Raw genomic sequence first — 18,981 nt, 5'->3', positions numbered from 1 at the left:
TGTTTCAATTAATCATTGTTAATTTTATTAATTTTTTTTAGTTTACGTTTTTTTGATGTTTTGGATGGTTCTTATATTTTCCTATAATAAATAAGAATATAATTACGAAATACATTACTCATTATTAAATTAGTTTAAATTGTAAAAAAAAATTTAATAAAACCACCATAAAAATAATTATCATGCGCAACACACAACTTCGCGGCTAGTTGTAATAAAAGTTTAAGCTATTAGGAAGTGGTAAATTTAATTATTTAATCATAGTTCAAACAAATATAAATTGGGGTAAAATTACAACAAAGCAAGCTAAATTACCTACTTATCAATCTTTTATGAGGGTTTTCCAAGATCAATAAGTGCTGAACTGTTCCTTCTGCAAGAAATAAAATGTGCTAAAGGTGTGTTGAACTGTTCCTTCTGTAAGGAAGTTCACTCAAAAGCAGTACAGCTCCTGTAACTAGACATTCCATAATAAAATTTCTCTATAGAAATCATAAAATTAAAGAAAATAGGAAATATTAATTGGGAAAAGAGACGGTATCTGATAGTTTGGCTTCTGTTTCAAGTGTGGTAATATGCTTTTCAAGCATACTGGTAGTGTGATAATGCATTCCACTTGCTATTGAAATGTGATTCTTCCCATATGAGGCTTAAAAAAATGATTCTTTGCGTGTGTTTGCATAGAAATGAAGCTGCGGTTTATGTTTTTGGCTGGGTCAAATTCTGGGTCCCACAGACCCTTTGAAGAGGTGGCTGAGGTTATTTGTCCACTACTTCTTAAACCAGATGAACATCAAGAGGAAATGCATTATGAATAGCCATGAAGTCCTATGCTTCTTATGGGGCAATGGTACTAGTCCAGTTAGCATATGGTGGAGCAAATATCCTAACGAAAATTGCCCTTGAAAGGGGACTCAATCAACTTGTCTTTGTGGTTTACAGGCATATAATTGCCATGCTTTTGTTAGGTCCCTTTGCTTATGTACTTGAAAGGTTAGTTATTCTTCTTATGGTCAGTCTTCAGTGATGTGTGTATGTGTGCGCGCATGCGTGCACCATTTTTTCCCCTATTGAGATGTAAGCTAATCACTAGAAAGGCATATGGTCAGTGATCATATGCCTTTTAGGCTCATGACTAGTTGCTGGAGCATTTGAGAAAAAAAAAATTTACTTATTTTCTTCTTGCAAAGCAGGAAAAATAGACCTCCACTCTCATTCTCTGTGATTGCAAAGATTTTTTTGCTTTCGTCACTTGGGACAACTATCCATCTTAATGTTTACTATGCTGGTTTAGCATATACTTCTCCAACAGTTGCAATTGCCTTAAGTAATGTTATCCCTAGTTTGACCTTCCTCATAGCAGTAATACTCAGGTATTATCTCAGCTTCCCTCATATAAAATGCAGTTACCTTCTTTACTAGTTTACCAGATGCCCTTCATTTGATTTTATATCTCTTATTTAGGATGGAGACATTGAACATAGCAAGTGTTAGAGGTCAAGCTAAGGTGCTGGGTACACTGATTTGCATTGGTGGGGCACTTACTTTTACCTTCTGGAAAGGAAGATATCTTTTCAAAGGCTTTGTGCACAGGCCTCTGATAATCATCTGTAGCACCAACAGTTGTGAGTTGAGCCATGGCAAGGATAACTGGATTAAGGGTGCTGCACTTATTCTGACAAGTCACATAGCATGGAGTGCATGGCTGATTCTCCAGGTGATGTACTATATATTTTCAAATGATAGCAATATATCATGTATGAAAAAATTCCTTTCTTTTTTCATATTTTTTTCCCCAAATTTGGTCTATTTATTCTCAGGCTGTGGTCTACAAAGTCTACCCAGCTAGATTATTGCTGAACACTTTGATTTGCTTCTTTGCATCATTGCAATCTTTTTTTCTTGCACTGTTTTTTGCAAGAAATCTAGACTTATGGAAGCTGGAGTGGAACATGCAGCTATTAACCATCCTCTACTGTGTGAGTGTTTACTCTTACAAATGCATGTCTTTCATGGAATTTGATACCTTTGAAAGTAAAACATTATAGTCTTCATCTCTTCCTGCTTACTTTTGTAATAGGGAGTGGTGATCTCAGCTTTAGTCTACTACTTGCAAACATGGTGTATCAGTAATAAGGGACCAGTTTTTGCAGCAATGTTTAGCCCACTACTCTTAATTATTGTGGGAATATTCTCGGCAATTGCTTTTGCAGAGAGACTACACGTGGGCAGGTGGGCTATAGATAGAACACAAATTCTTTCTGCCACTTGCAAGTCATTGGTTTCTGATTCTCCTATCATAAAAATTTGCTTATAACAATCCAGTTGTAGCTTTCTATCACAATTTTCTGTTTTCTGCTACATGTCACAATTGTTAGTAAATAATAAAACCTCACAAACAATCTGGCATTGTGTGTATTGTCCATATTGCTAGGGAGGAAATGAGGAACTAAACTACTTTCTTTTGTATATTTGGTGTTGCCCAGCTTGGTAGGAGCGTCTCTCATCGTTGTAGGCCTTTACTGTGTACTTTGGGCAAAAAGGACAGAAAATCTTGTCATTGGGCAGCCAGACGATGAAAAAGGATTTGATGATGACAAAATGCAAGAGATTTCCATCAATGAGACTCAGATGAATTCTGTCACAAATGAAACAAAATGAAATACACCTTTATTGGAAAATAAATATAAATATATAGGTGTTTTTCATTTCCCTTGTAAAACAGATTAGATGTTTTTCTTTTCATTTGATTGTCAAAACAACCATTCTTATCATTTCGTTTGCAAGTAAAGGTTGTAAACCTGCAACATCACTTTATGAAGTACTTCAGGAATTTGCAACTGGATTGGAACTTTCATCATTAGTAATCCTGGATGCCACTTGTGAACCGAACAGAATGATATGTACAAAAGAGAGAGCACATTGTTGCTATTTCAAGTTTAGAAGCAGGGAGTGCAACATGTGAAGTAAATTTTTACTCTGAAGGATAAAGAGATGCAAAGTTATTATAATCACAGAACATACAACATTTCATTTGGTAGAGAAGGGACCTGACACACGTTGAGACATGAATATTACTTACCCCAATCAATTAATGCCATTTTCTGCTTCTCTACTGTGGCATGTATTAAAGTCTTCTAAGATTTTCAAACCATTAGCAAAAATCTCCAAGATTTGTCCCATTTTCCGCAGTGTAGAGGTCACATTGTTCATAAGATTCCTCCCTACCAAATCGACATCCCGAATTTGACAAATTAGCAAGCATAATTTCTTCATTAAGATATCAGTTACCGAAAAAATCAAAATACCAGTATCCACTTTTTAAGCATCAAGAACATATGCTTGAGGTTGACAATTCATTCTAATTAATATATACGTTTACAAAACAACTCTTCCAATGTTCATTATCCTTAGAATTTCTCCTCCAATGGTATTTCTTCCCCTAATTAACTCAAATGCGCTTATACAATTACTATCCTTATCACACGCGATTTGCGCGTTGGATGAGGCTTTTTTTTTTTTTTTTTTTTTTTTTTTTTGGGTTGTCTAGTATCATAATTTCTCCCCTTTTTTATTTTATTTTTATTTGTATAAGTTTGCTTTAAAGACATAGATTAGTAGGAGAGTGCCCTATTTTGTAGGTATTTTAAGTGGGGTTGGAGATATATTTTTACCCGGTTGTCCTCAAGTTTTTCCCCTATTAAACTAAAGTTTAAGAGGGTGTTTTTGAACTACATAAAAATTCAATCCAAAAAGAAAAACCCTCTTATAAATAGTATAGATATTAAAACTTAAAACTAGTTGCATAACAACGCGATGCGTGGAAATATATAATTTTTTGGATGAATTGCAAATGATACCTCTAAAGTTTAGGGGTATTTGAATTTTACACTCTGAAGTCTCAGAATTTGGATTTTACAACCTAAAGTTTGTGGGTGTTTGGATTTTACACCCTGATGTTTAAGAATTTAGATTTTATCCCCTAAATTTTAAGGATGTTTGGATTTTATTCTCTAAAGTTTGTGAGTGTTTGGACAGAAGTAGACTGAAATGGATTGGAATTACCAAACTAGACCGAATGCCGAAACATAATTATTAAACATAACTCAAAATAATAATAATAATAAAGTGATGTAAAACCATATTCTATCATAAGTAATGTATTTGAATGTGATGGAAATGATTTGTTACTGAAATAACATCAATCAAATTTGTTATCACATTAATATTTTTAACTAAATTATTATGCATGTGTTTGTGATTCTATGTGCCTGTTAAAGGTTTTATTAAAGTTGGATTCGGTACCATGTAGAGAAAGTTTGTACACCATAAAAAAAGAATATCAGGAAAACCATTTGCCTGTAATACTTTATACCAAAAAAAAAAAAAAACCTCTTCGTTAATACTCATGGTTGAAAATGACATATGATTCTCTATGTAGAAGCAAAACTGGACCCTTTAACCTGGCCTGGAATAACATTAGCATACGGAAATGAATATAGTGGTGGAATGAGATTTTTTTTTTTTTTTTTTTTTTCAGATGAGTATTAAACTAAAAATAAATAAATGGTGTCTCTGCCCCAGGTGTTTGTATGACATGTATTTTCTATTATAAGTTACATTTAGGTTTTAAAATTTGTAAAGTCATAATAGTGAAAAATGATGGTCATATTATGATTGATAAGTTATAATTAATTTTGAAAATGAGTAAAGATATAATGCATTATTGCATAAATAAATATTTATATACATTTTTTTTTTTATGAAATGATGGAAATAAAATAATGACATAATCACTGATGTGATTCAACAAAAACGTATAACAATAAATATTATACTTCAGATTTTAAATATTATATATATATATATATATAATTATGGATAAAATATTGTTTGCATTCTTAAAGATTTCATAAGTTTTTTTCCGTTCTTAAAACTTAATGAGTTCTTTGTCCTTAGACTGCTGAAAACATTATATTGTTTATACCAAATCTTAAAAAAGATCTTTTGTACAGTGTACATGACCAACAGTTTCATGCCACTTGTTCACCTCATGTGTGTTCTTTTCTCATTTTCTTTTTAAAATATAATGATCCATGTGTCATATTCTCTAATGCTAAAACTAGTAACACCTACTTAGATATTAGATACGTAGGATAAAATTTAACCGAGCGAATAGAAGTACAAAAAAATGAAACATTTTCAACAGTATAGGGGAAAATAATACGTTTTGAAATTTAGGGACTAGAAAGAAATTTCAAGCAAACTTTATGGATTGAAACAATTTTTTTTTTCCTAAAATAAATCCAAAATGCCAAAATATATCCACAGCTTTTCAAACATATGACAAACTCGGTTCTAAAAAAAAAAAAACAAAAACAAAAACATGACAAGCTCAAATGCTTAGAGAAGTAGTCTTTGGATGCTTCTAAAAAGCATAAGCTTCCCAAAATTGGCGAAAAGCTAGGCAAGATGGAAGTAATTTCAATCTTAGAAGAAGCACCACTAGAAAAAGGCCTATCAAACAGAGTCCCCGTTTGGCATTGCCGCAGGAAGTAAAGTTTGAAGCATAGAAGTTTAGTAATAGAGTTTTTTGGCTTTAACTTTAACCTAAGAGTTGTTCAGTTAAAGTAAAAGCTCTGTATCGCAAAAACTCTATTACTAAATTTATATAGTTAAAACTTTACTTCCTACGGTAATGCCAAACGGGTATTAAGACTTTGTTTGACAGGCCTTTTCTAGAGGTTCTTCTTCTAAAGATTGAAATTACTTCCATCTTGCCTAGCTTTTCGTCAATTTTGGGAAGCTTATGCTTTTTAGAATCATCCAAAGGTTACTTCAGCTTGTCAGGTTTTTGTTTTTGTTTTTTTAGAACCGAGCTTCTCATGTATTTGAAATGCTGTGGATTACTTGCATCTTTTTTTTGAAACATGGATTACTTGCATCTTGATTCTTGACTATGCTATATTTATTTATTTTAGGCTAAAATATTGTTTCCACCCATAAAGTCTCGTCCCTAAATTTCTAAAAGAATTATTTTCCCCCTAAATTGTTGAAAATGTTACATTTTTTTTTTTTTTTGTCATTTATTCACTTGGTGAACTTTTATCCTACCTGTCTAATTAGGTGGTACTATTTTTAGCATTAGAGAATCTAACATGTTTGACGTGGATCATTATATTGGTCAAGTGGCATAAAACAATTGGTCATATGCACTGTATAAAAGATCTTTTTTAATGTTTGGGATAAATAATCTATAATGTTTTCAATAGTTTAAGGATGAAGAACTCATTAAAGTTCAGGAACGAAAAACAAATTTATGCAAACTTTAAGAATGCAAACAATATTTTATTCATAATTTATATAATATCTAAAAGTTGAAGTATACTATTTATTATTGCTACGCCTATGTTGAATCACATCAATGGTCATGTTATCATTTTTTTTTCATCATTTCTTAAAAAAATATGTATATAAATATTAATGAATGTGATAATGCATTATGCCTTTACTCATTCTCAAAACTAATTATAACTTGTCAATTATGATATGATCATCACTTTTCACTACCATAACTTTACATATTCTTAAACCTAAATGTACGTTATAATAGAAATTAAATGTATTACAAACATCTTGGATGGAGACACTATTTATTTATTTTTAGTTTATACTCACCCAAAAAAAATCTCTTTTCACCACTATATTCATTTATGTATTCTAATGTAGTATTCAAGGCCAAGTTGAAGGGTTAAGTTTCGCTCTTACTTAGAGAACCATATGTCATTTTTATCAATTTCAAGAGATAGAGATAATAAAGCTCTTAAGAGCATCCACATTGGTGGAGCCATAAATTTAGCTATTTGTCACTACAAAAAGCTACTTTATCTATTTTACCTTCTCACTTTACAAAATACCCAACATCAATGGTTTTATTTTAGCTTTTAACACAATAAAATAATATAAATAACACAATAAAATAATATATCCACTACAATAAACAACCATCACAACCACCGCCATGGCAACATCAGTGGTTTTATTTTTTTCCCTCTTTCTTTTTTCTTTTTGTATAAGATATTACATGCAAGTGGGTTTCTTATATGCTTTTTTTATGGTGTACCAACTTTCTCTACATGGTGCCAAATCCAACTTAAATAAAACCTTTAACATCCACATAAAATCACAGACGCATGTGTAATAATTTAGTTAAAAATATTAATGTGATAACAAATTTTATTAGTGTTACTTCAAAAACAAACCACTTTCATCATATTGGAATACTTTACTTATCATAGATTATAGTTTTACATCACTTTATTATTATAATTATTATTAATTTTTTGAGTTCTGTTTACTAATTATGGTTTGGCATTCAGTTCATTTTGGTCGAGTTCGGTCATTCTGGTCTAATTCAGTCCATTTTTGTCCATTCTGACCAATTTGGTCCATTTCTTCCATTGAGGTCCAATTCAGTTCACTTAGGTTAGTTTGGTGTGCTTTGAAAAAAAAAAAAAAAAAAACATGTTTGGGTTAAGAGTACTATCAATTATTTGAGTAATATCAATTACAATTATATAATAAGTTTTGATTATCATGATAATCTCCTTAATACTCAACTATGCGTATGCAAGGTTGAAACCCTGCATACGAATACTCGAGAATGCGCACGCATCCTTAACACAAAAATGGTAAAAATCACATATTAGACTAAAACAACTTCAAATCTAAGAACATACATGCAAGAAAATAAGAAGGAAATACTAAAGACTAAAAAAAATTTATACTATGGTCAAATTAACATAAATCGAATAAATAAAATAATAATCAAATAAAGGACATGTGAAAAGTTCTACATATTATAACACAAAGAACATGTTAATATAACATAAAAACTAAATAAAACCACAAAAGCACTAAGAACGTATTATAATCAACTCATAGCCATCTTAACACATATCTAAAGAACCATAAACATCAAACAAGTCAAGAACAAGAATAAAAAGAACCACAACAAAAAGATATGGATCCTATTAAGCAAATGAACAAATCATTGAAAGAATGCTCACCTTGCTTAAGAATCTCAGTTTGAAGTTTATTTAACCGACCCTCAGTGCCTACAACATAGAGATTAGACAGAGAACAAAAGATAATAAAGAACACAATAATTTGTAAAACGAAATTAAGAACAAGTTTATGCCTTAGTTTTGTGCTAGTGAAAGGTTTTGAATAGTTTGAAAAGGCGTGCAAAGGTGTTGTGTGAGTGTTTAGAAGAGAAAATTAGGGTTTTAGAAAAGTGGAGACTCTCTCTTTAGCTAGGGTTTGGATTAGAGATAGTATTTATAAGTTAAAAACTATAATTTTCAAGGCTTTTTAGAGGCCTTTGGATGTTCCTAAGGGTTTAGGAGTTGCCCCCCCCCCCCCCCAATCAAAGAATGAATTTTTGGGGGCCCAAAACTTAAGTTATGAAGTCCTGGAAATGAGGATGTGTACGCTTGGTTGAGGCTGCATACGCAGCCTCGACGAATGCGTATGCATGCTTGCTAAAAAACCCTAATTTCGACTACATTGTTGGCTTGACTTCAAACAACCATAACTCACTCATTTTAAATCCAAATTACAAAACAATTTATATTCAAATTAAAACGCAGGATGTCTACTTTCCAATGAAGCAAACCTCATTCAAATATTCTTTGTGAAAACAGTGAGCAAATGTCATTTTTAGCATTGTTTTCAAAGCCATTTGAGTACTTTTTATGATTACTTTCGAACTATGATTTATGATTACTTTCGAACTATTGAGAACTTTTTAATTACCCTTAGTTGAAGTATGTCAAGTGCATCATTGGGGTTGGGGACCAAAGGTTATTAACGGATACAAAATGAGGTGTCTACACCTAGCTACAACTGATAATTTGCACATTCGATTGTTTGATATTTAATCAAACTACCCACATCGAGTATGTCACCCCCACAAATAGTCTTAATTTTACTTATCAAAGATAAAACAAAATAGTTTAGTCGTACATTTTTTTTAATAGTATTTTACATATATTTTTCCAAAGACTAATGTGGACACTTATCTCTAATGGCATGGTAGGTGACGAGCGATGATTAACATACTAATTGTTGTGAAATTTTAAAGTACTCGCAAGTGTACGAACCGTACCGAAGTATAGTTGGACAAGAACGAGGTTGAACCCACAGGAACTTGAATAAACGTAGGAAAATTAATTAAACCTCAACCAAATTAATTTTAATCTAGTTTAATAAAAATTGGTTTTCTGAGATTAAATAAACTAAGCAAATAATAAAATTAAGCAAATAGTTAAACTAAGCAAAAGATATAAAACAATAAAAAGATGTAAACAATCAAGGGAAAGGAATTAAGGTTTTGGAATCCGCCTTGTAAGTCATATCAGTATATATTTATGATCATTAATTTTTTCCAACTTACTACATGATAATCTAGAAATCAATCTTGCTATCATGGAAAATATCATCATAAAAACTTATGTTTAAAAATCTAAAGCATGTTCTTCTTCGCTTCTTAAGTATAAAACTAAATCATCAATTGTATCTATAGCCAAACAAATCACAAGATATATCCAATTCTAAAAATCAAATCATAAATTGTATCCATTGACAGACAAATCACAAGAGATATCTAATTTTATAATCAAGAATTAATAAACCAAGCATTCAATTAATTAAGACAAATCCTAAATCATGAGAAAAACATGATTGAACTCATATCTAGAATCTCATCTTAGTCAATTGATATGAAGCAAGAACAATTTAAATCATTAAAGAATAACTATTGTGGGAAAAATCAAATCACATAAATATTACTGAAAATCCTTAACAAGGTTTCATCCTCAACCCTAATTATAAATTTAGCTACACATGGTAATTGAAAGAAAACACAAAAATAAAATACTAAACATTAAACTAAACAAATAAAATAAAACTAACTGTCATAGAAGAAAACCAAAGAAGTAGCCGCACTCTCTATACATTCAGCCCTCAGCCCTAGCACTAGCCTCCGCCCCCAGAATTTTGCCCTAAAGAGTCTTTAAATAGGTCAAGGAATCCTATTACAAGTTGAATTCCTGTTTGGAGAAAATCCCAGATTTTTAGACTTCACTTAATCAACTGTTTTGGCCCATTTAACGTCAGAATTTGGACTTTTGATAAACTACAAAGTTGTAGCCCTTTAAGTTAAAGTTCCAGCCCAACTTGAATCATCTCAATTGGACATCTGAGCCGAAATTTATGCCAAAAATACTAACTGAGTGTTAAACAAAGATATTCTGGTTGAGGGATTTTTCAGTTTGGTCTCCGGAAACAAAATAAAATAAAGAACTCCCAAGCAAAATGACATATTCCCTGCAAGTAGAGACTGCTGCGCAGGTACAAGACAAGAATACAAAAACACAACAGTTTAAAAGTCAATTCTTCTAACTTTTATTAATCCATTTCTCACAACACCACTCAAGGACCTAAGACAATGATACAAAAGTCTTTTTATTAAGCCATTTCTCACAAAACCACTCAATGACCTATTCACTTATTTCAGGCTATTACATGATGCAGAAGAGCAACACCAAATGCTTGTTAATAGAATTAATTGCCCGCCATCCAAAAAAGAACAATTGCCAATCACTGTATGCTTTTGAGAGGAGGAATTCCTTGTTTCTTTATCAGTATTATTTCAAGGAGTTCTCAATATCAATAACAAAACGGTACTTCACATCTTTATTTATTAGCCTCTCAAGAGCTTCATTTGCATACTGAACTGGAATTACTTCTATGTTTGGGTATATTTTGTGAGCAGCGCAGAAGTCAATCATTTCTTGGGTCACCTTTGTACCACCTACTAAACTACCAGAAATGGTTTTATTACCTGCAAAAAGGTCAATGCATGCAGTTCATTAAAATTTGTGTTCAAACCTGTTAAGGTAACACTATCAAACTAAAGAGTTCTTTAATCTCAAGAAATTTTCTAATCTAGAAATTGTCTAAGTACCTATATTAAGGCTTGCAGGACTGAATTTGACTTCACTTGGGAACCCCACCAGGGCTAGAACACCAGCAGTCTTCAACAGTGACATGTAGGGATCAAATGGGTGATCACCAGATGCTGTGTCAATTATAAAGTCAAATGACTTAGCCAGAGCCTAAAACAACATGGCAACAATCAATCCAACAAAACTTAAAGACGGTTCATCAATTTCTGCGTTGCTTACATGAACAGGGCAACAGATGGTCTATAAGAAGTTTTTTGTAAATCTACCTTCATCTGCTCTTGGTCAGATGAGACCACAAATCTGTTCGCACCAAGCACACTCAGGGCTTCCTCTTCCTTGGATACACTAGTGCTGAAAATTGTTACGTTCAACCCAAAAGCCTTTCCAAACTTCACTGCCATGTGACCAAGGCCTCCAAGCCCAATCACTCCTAGAGATTTACCAGGTTGGTTCATTTTGTGATGCACCATGGGAGCGTACACAGTAATTCCAGCACAAAGTAGAGGAGCTGCTGAAGCCAATGGATAGTTGTCAGGTATCCTGAAGCAGTACCTACATTTTCAAGGCCAAAACTGAACTGATTTACTTTAACCTGTGTTAAAAACTTGGCAAATTCCCGAGTATAAAGTCAATAGATCAAAATTATCACATCAGATTCTCATTTCTCAATCCCAAAATCTTAAAGTTGCTTCACGAAACTATGGTTGCTATTGACTATTTTAGAACCGTAACAAAGAAATGATAATTATCTTCTTTTCCTAATGGCATGCAAAATATAAATGCAAGCTCTAAAAGCCCAACCATAAGCAAGATCTATATATTGATTTGAACACCCATCCTTGATTGCCTTCATTGAAGACTCTATAGTACCAAGTAAAAGATTGAGAATTCTGAAAGTTCAAATAGTATATAAAACACCTTGAACGTTTAGACCCTTAATTTACAAATTATCAATTCAAGCTTATTATCAAACAATATATGTGTGGAATATGAACATAAGCTAAAAATGAATTGATAAAACAATCTAAACCAAATAAAATCACAATCACAACAGAAATTAAATAGCAAAGATTAAGGGAAGAGAGATGCAAATACAAAAACAACACAGCGATGTGTTATCGAAGAGGAAATTGAAGTCCTCGGCATAAAACCTCTCCGCCGCCCTTCAAGCGGTCAATAATCCACTAAAGAATGAAGTTGGAATACATGAACAGCAGAAGACCCTCCAAGCCTATCTACCCAGTGTACCTAAGCCCTCTAAGCTTCTTACTCCAACGAGGTTACGCCGAACCTTTGTCTTCTTTAGCTTACCAGATTCCGCTATAACCCATAGCATCAACCAATATCAATTGATCCTTTTCTAACTGCTTTTCCTAACTGCTTCCCAAGTGCCAAGTAGCCTTCTCACATATATGAGTATGGTGAGAAAATGTTTTGACTAATGTACCTCTCAAGGATGTAACAATGGAGATGGTGAGAGTTGAGGAATTTGAAGAGTCACTATGTAAAGATTGTGAATGAGTCAATCTTGTTTTTCTCTTAGGTTTCTCTCTCAAAATTCTCTCTAGAAGCTCTCTACATTTCGTGGGTATAAAAGGTATTTATACTTGTGTGAGAAGGGAATGCGAAGAGTCAGTTTTTCAAAACAAAACTGGCTAGCGACTTGGCCTCGCGACTTGACTGAGTCACAAGTTCAAACTACAAGCTAACTGAATGGCCAGTCTGGACTTTTTGTCCTGTAGTGCTACAGCTGGCATGACGGTTCAGCTTCTCTGCATACTTCACTCGTGTGCATCCTCTGGCGGCTTGCCAGTCACGAGCCACCCACGAGATCCAGTCACGAGTCCCTACTTCAGTGCACAGTCTTAAGCATTTCTTCACACTCTCTCACACACTACCCTTATATGATTCTCACCTAAATAGTGCTAAATTACAAGCAAATTGGCACGGAATAAAGCCAACAAAATGGTTGATTAAATTCAACCTTACAAATTCAAAGAATTAAAACAATGTACAAGAATATAATATGTCATAAATTGGAAGGAGGGGGAGAGAGAGAACAGCTAGCATGACAATGGAACTGTTTATAAACCTAGCCACATATGTGGTGGCATGTAGCTTATGTTTAGAAACTTGCGAATTTGCCAAAGACTTAGGCCCCTTGGGAAGCCTTACCTGACCGCCAAAATCTACAACCTCCATGTAACCCCCTTTTATCACCTCTACAAAATGATCAAATGAATTGACACAACTTCCACAAGGTGAAATTAACTCCGATTAGTATGAACCAAGACACTTCTTATTTTAGGAAGTGCTTCATGAGGTTAATAGACTTATATTTGAATACCATACTAATGTAACTGTGAATTTTGGTATGTAAAGGAAAATAAAGGAACTGAATGTAGTAGCATAAAGGAATACTTACCTTTCATGGGCAACAATGTAACTTGAATATCCTCCTTGGGTGATACTACCATCCGTGTCCACCCTACCAAAGGTGAAAACTGGTCCTTTTGCGCAATTAATTTCTTGTCCATCATTACAATACTCGCAACTTCTGCATGAGTTGACATAGGTACCCACTCCAACATGGTCACCAACTTTGAAGCGGTGAACATTGGAACCAACCTCTTTCACGATTCCTGCAATCTCATGTCTAGTTTGCAAGTATAGATAAATCAGTTCAAGGATAGTTTTTTTGTTGTTTTTGTAAGTAAAAATTTTATTGAAGGAGGAAGTGTTGGAATATTTTTATAAAGATTAAAATATTTTGAAAGTGATTTAATAGAAATCAGTTTTCTCTCTTTGATGCCTTTCCTATTATGAGTTGGCTAAATCAATGCATATTGTTTAGCTAAATTTTCCATACGTCGGAGCCTTTAAAACTATTTGGAATATTACCACTACGCACCCTTAGTGCTGTGGTTACCCCACAATTATAAGTACTTGTGGGGTGTGGGGGGAAGGACCGGGGTTCAAGTCTCCAGGAGGGAGTTTCACACACATATACACTTCGATTAGGGTAGAGTAGAATTTCTATCTTCTATCAAAAAACTATTGGGAATATTTTCCGTATTAAATCTTTTACTTTGCCAAACCTTTTTTTTAAAGGTTTAACATTAGTAAAAATGTAAAACTGATTGGTGTTTTGATCTAATGATAAAGAGTTATTATCAAAAGTACCATAAGTTAAAACTTTAAATAAATAAATAAAATGCAAAATACCAATCTGTTTCTCACAATAGATTTAATTGGTCAAAGCAATAAAAGGAAACTTTATTGCTATCTATTCATCGGCAAGTACCCTTTACTATATATATATATAACCACTGGGTAATATTCTATGACCGAGTTTTATGATATAAATATTGCTAGTGTCAAAAACATAATGTGGTCAATTTTTCCCTTATTTGACCCTTGCACGGCAGTAGCTATTTTTAAAAACCTTTGCTTGATCATTTTTCACTTCTTTTGAGAATATATGTTTTCATATATTATTTTTATGGGTAAAAGAGGGTAAAGAGCTCTATAATTAGCTGGATTATTGTATCCCGTTGCCGCACGCATAATGTTGTCAGTCTATTATACTGAAAATCGTATAAACGGCATACATTATCTCAAGATAGTGACATGGTCATGTCTTAACTCCACCATTTAAAAAATTATGAATTAACGGTAAATTATAAATTATATATCATGTGCACTTTGTGCAGTAATATCTCTCAACTGTTCTCTAATTTTATGATAAATTCTAATTTATGTGAATTATTATTATTTAAATGATATTATTTTAAATATTATGAAATTCAATTTATTTATTATTGTTCTTAGTAGCAACAGGAAGAATACATCAGTTCAAGGATAGCTAAGACTACTAAATACAACTGGTCCACTTACCCAGGCACTAAAGGATACTTTGAATTCCCATGTAAATTCCTGGTCGAAAGTAAATCAGCATAACAAACTCCACAGTGTGTAATTTTTAATGAAACATCGTCACTGCCAACAGCCCTGAATAAAATTTCCCAAAATCCATTCATAATCAGAATATATTACTATAAAAACATGTAAGTATTATTTAATCATATATAGTTCTAAAAATCATAGAGGAACTCATGTATGGGATCATTATGTCAACCAATGATAAAGATGAAGATATATAACTGACTTCCAGGTAACTTTTTTAATAATTTCACCAACTTAAGCAAATTGCTTCTATTTTTAAAATTAACTTAAGCAAATCGTTTCCATTATGAATATATAAGAGAATAGAAGCACCTCAAGAAAATAACATAATGTATAAAAAGATCGATATGTTTGTGCTTTCAAGCACAATTAGCGTTTCTTCTCATTTGTTTCTTTTATTCTTGTCAAGAAAGGAATCTTCAGGTCTAGTACCCACTTATGTCTACCATATACAAATTTGTATCAAGAAGTGAACTTGACCACTAATCCATGCTTCATAGGACATTATATGACTAATAATTGGATAAACATCAAGATTAGGACTTTAATTAGGAAGCAAAACATGAGTATAAGCAAGAGTATATGACCTGCAACTCTGCAAGGCATTCTCAAAGTTCCAAACCTCAAACAAACATCAAAGTAGGAGCCCTATTCATTCTTTCTTAAAAACATGATATCACCCATTTTCCATTTAGCTTTATTTGCTTATGTATATATATATTTTTCAAGTCTCACTTATTTTAGGTATAGCTATAGTTTAATCAACTTTGCAAATTAGCTTTCAAACAAAAGCCACATCCAAACGCATTTTGAATATTTGACTAGTACAAGCACATGGAAAAAATGAAGAAAAGTAAAAATAAGAACAAGGACCTGCGGCTGAAGCTGTAAGGTGATAAAACTCCAGATGGGTCTCTTGCCGCCCATGCAAGGCAGTCATCTTTTGCACTCAATGAGCTCATCTTGGTCTGGTTTATGAAGAGAGAGAGAGAGAGGGAGAGAGATAGTATACTTTAAAAGACCAATCCAATCTAATCCAAGTTAAGACAATAAGTAAGTGGATCAAAACAAAGGTGCTGCGTCAGTCTTGTATTTATAGGTAGACAAGATGATACCACCGCTCTTTACATCACACCCGACTACCTCACAGTCCCAGTTAAAAGGAGTTATAAACTTCAATAAGATTTTAGTATTTTACTTTCTAGTATTTCCTTTAACTTCATATTTCATATAGAGTACTACGAACAAGTCTACAACTACCCTGCATACTTCTTCTCTTCTTTCTTTTTTTGAGAATCCGACTTGGCGACTTCTTACACATAAATTATTAACTATTTTTAGAAGATAAAAAATTTGAAGAGCCTGTCGTAGGCAGTGACCTCCTTGTTGAGATAACCTTCCGTCAGCGCTGATGCAGGACGTTTACCGTGGCGAATGACGATTTTCCCCTGCGACGAAGACTGAATTTACAACTTTATAGTTTATAGTGCATGTATTATATTTATTTTTTGTAAATAAATTTCAATTATATTACATATTGTTAATTAAAAAAAAAATAAATGCAAATGGTTAGAATTAAGTATATAAGTACTCTATCATTTGTTTCTCAAAAAAAAAAAAGTACTATTGTAAGGACGCGATTCGTGGCGGACCGTAACAGTGTCGGGTTCGCACGTAAAAAGGCCCCTAACAATATCATTTGTAGAGCGTGGGTTTGGAAGGCTAGGCCCTGGTTGACAGGCGGTGGGTTTTTCACTGTGTTCGTACAAGTTTAAGTTTTCCTTCACCCCTGAAGTCTTTCTCCTGGAGGTGGGCTAGGAGGCTCTGGTTTTTGGCCATTTTTCCCAACCCCCTGTTGGTGCACCTTCCTTTTTACTATATAGTCCGTCTTGATTGATCCTGACCCTCCACTTGTAGGTCAGGCAGGAGCTTATTTCTGTATCCATCCCATCAACCGTCCCTTCTCACTTTCTATTAGTTGCATGGATCGAAGTTTACACCGTCCAAACGTCTTTTCTCATTAATCAGCTCTGGGTATTGGCAGGTGCATTTACTGAAGAGGGGACGCATTTTCCTTGGTCCAATTTCACACCCTGCTTCCCTATGGGCCCCATTCCGTTCACATCCCCTTAAGGGGGCTGTTTGGGGATTGCCTACACCATGGTGTTGGTCTTCCCATTGAAGTTCTGGAATGCCGAGGACAGGGTAAGTTCTCAGCCGTTCCCCTTGCTACCTCGGTCACTGATCATTCGTCTTCGGCAAGATACCTCTTCGGCACGGGCCCTGGGCCCAGATAGAGTTTGGGCCGAATTGCAGACCTCTCGGACCCACAATAGCCCCTCAAAATCCTGCTATCCGTCCCTTCGGATGGATAGGAGGGTTTTGATGACATCAGGGATCTGCCAATGCCTATCAATCCTTGTCATCTATCGATTCCCGAGGTTTTTCACCTGCCCAAGGCACGTTCCTAGAGCCGTTGGAAGGCGAAACGTGGCCTTATTAAATGCGGGTAGCTTGGTGTTTCCCACGTTCAATGGTGTGATGGAAATCGAACGATGGTGATCTCCTGGCCTCTTTGGGCGGGAAAAAGGGCGTGCAGTTTACCCTAGAAAGTATAAAAGATTTTTTTTTGGAGATGGATCCGTCTCTCCAGTTCTGTACTTAAGAGTTTTAGTGCGTGTATCTAGGGTTCGTCTGAACTTCCGCCCAAATTCAAGTCTATCTCAAGCACATATAGCCCATCCGAAGCGTAATTCTCCTTTTATGTAAGTTCTCTATCTCCATTACCTCGCGTTTTTTCTTTTCTGAGTTTATTTCTCTTTGGCTCCCTTTCTTTTCCGTCGCGGGTTAGGTTTGTTTTAGTAAATGACAAAGGCGACTAAATTGAGATTGAGGAAGTTGGTCGATACTGAAGAGGCGATGAATAAGTTCATTGTTGATTATAGGATTCCCCCCAATGTAAGTCTGGAGCACTGTAAGATGGGGGAATGGCACATTAAGAGGGGAACGGGCGCGGTTGTAATTCCCGTCCTCGCCTTTGTAGAGGAAGGAATGAGAATCCCTATGAGACCAGTGACGAGGGGTTACCTCAGGCATTTCCGTTTAGCCCCTACCCAGTGCGCCGGCAACGTTCTTAGGATTTTGGGTTGCGTGGACGCTTTAAACGAGAAGATGGGTTTAAGACTGACCCACCATGATGTAAACTGGTGCTATAACCTCCAGAAATTGAAAGGAAAAACCTACTATATGAGGTCGAGGGATGATAGGGTTCGGTTGATCCAGTGCCTCCCTGATTCCAACAAGGGACTGAACAAGGATTTCCTTATCGTCTCTGGGGAATGGCATGATGGCGATCCATGCCCCGTAGTAGAAGGAGAACCAGGTGGGGTATTAAGAATGGAAGAGGGATAACCCTTTAAACCATTCTAACCTAACGTCCTCCGATAACTAACCATGCATATATGTTTGTTGTTTTTGTAGATGAACGCGCCTATACACGGCATTTTCATTTAGTCAATCGGGCGGACTTGGAGACCGTTTTACAAGCGCCGGTTTTTGTGAATGACAGTGATGGCCAAGTCCGTGCAGCTCACAAAATACTAGGGTACCCTCCGGTTCAGAAATCATTCAGGGACGCGAAGCACGTGATCAATGTCCGTCGTCCTTGGCTTCCAAAAATTACCGTGGTAGAGAAGGGATTTTTAATCTCGCAGGAGCCAGCTGTCCCCAAGGACCTCCCCCTAGTGGGCCCCTCTTCATCTCATCAAGCAGCAGAGGACGAAGGTGAGCCAGATCAGCCGGAGGAAGGGTTTGGGGTATTTGACTTGGTCTACCAATCCGAGGACCCTCCTGGTGACCTAGGTGACCCAGCCTTGTCCGAGGCAGAATTGTCATTAATAGGCACCTCTTCTCAAGCCGAGATGGGAGTCAAGAGAATACCTTTAACCCCCCTTCTTCAACTCCTCGAGGACCAACCAGGGAAGGA

General features: G+C 34.7%; 2 protein-coding genes across 2 annotated transcripts; one reads left to right on the top strand and one right to left on the bottom strand.

The window, feature by feature from the left end:
* The first annotated feature begins 783 nt into the window (after positions 1-783).
* Positions 784-2,840, top strand: LOC115975140 (WAT1-related protein At5g64700-like). The gene is made up of 6 exons (XM_031095811.1): positions 784-993; positions 1,194-1,373; positions 1,465-1,717; positions 1,821-1,979; positions 2,081-2,232; positions 2,487-2,840. The coding sequence occupies exons 1-6, from the start codon at positions 821-823 to the stop codon at positions 2,659-2,661; spliced, it is 1,092 nt and encodes a 363-aa protein (XP_030951671.1). The 5' UTR covers positions 784-820; the 3' UTR covers positions 2,662-2,840.
* A 7,699-nt stretch (positions 2,841-10,539) lies between these two features.
* LOC115978283 (probable cinnamyl alcohol dehydrogenase 1) lies at positions 10,540-16,037 on the bottom strand. The gene is made up of 6 exons (XM_031100308.1): positions 15,870-16,037; positions 14,928-15,041; positions 13,456-13,686; positions 11,297-11,582; positions 11,030-11,180; positions 10,540-10,906 (listed from the first exon to the last, which is right to left on the bottom strand). Exons 1-6 carry the CDS (start codon positions 15,956-15,958, stop codon positions 10,710-10,712), a joined length of 1,068 nt encoding a protein of 355 aa, XP_030956168.1. The 5' UTR covers positions 15,959-16,037; the 3' UTR covers positions 10,540-10,709.
* Positions 16,038-18,981: the final 2,944 nt, after the last annotated feature.

This window comes from Quercus lobata, chromosome 2, assembly GCF_001633185.2.
Source record: "Quercus lobata isolate SW786 chromosome 2, ValleyOak3.0 Primary Assembly, whole genome shotgun sequence".
NCBI classification, from domain to species: Eukaryota; Viridiplantae; Streptophyta; class Magnoliopsida; order Fagales; family Fagaceae; genus Quercus; species Quercus lobata.
This window is presented reverse-complemented; position numbering and strand designations above follow the sequence as displayed.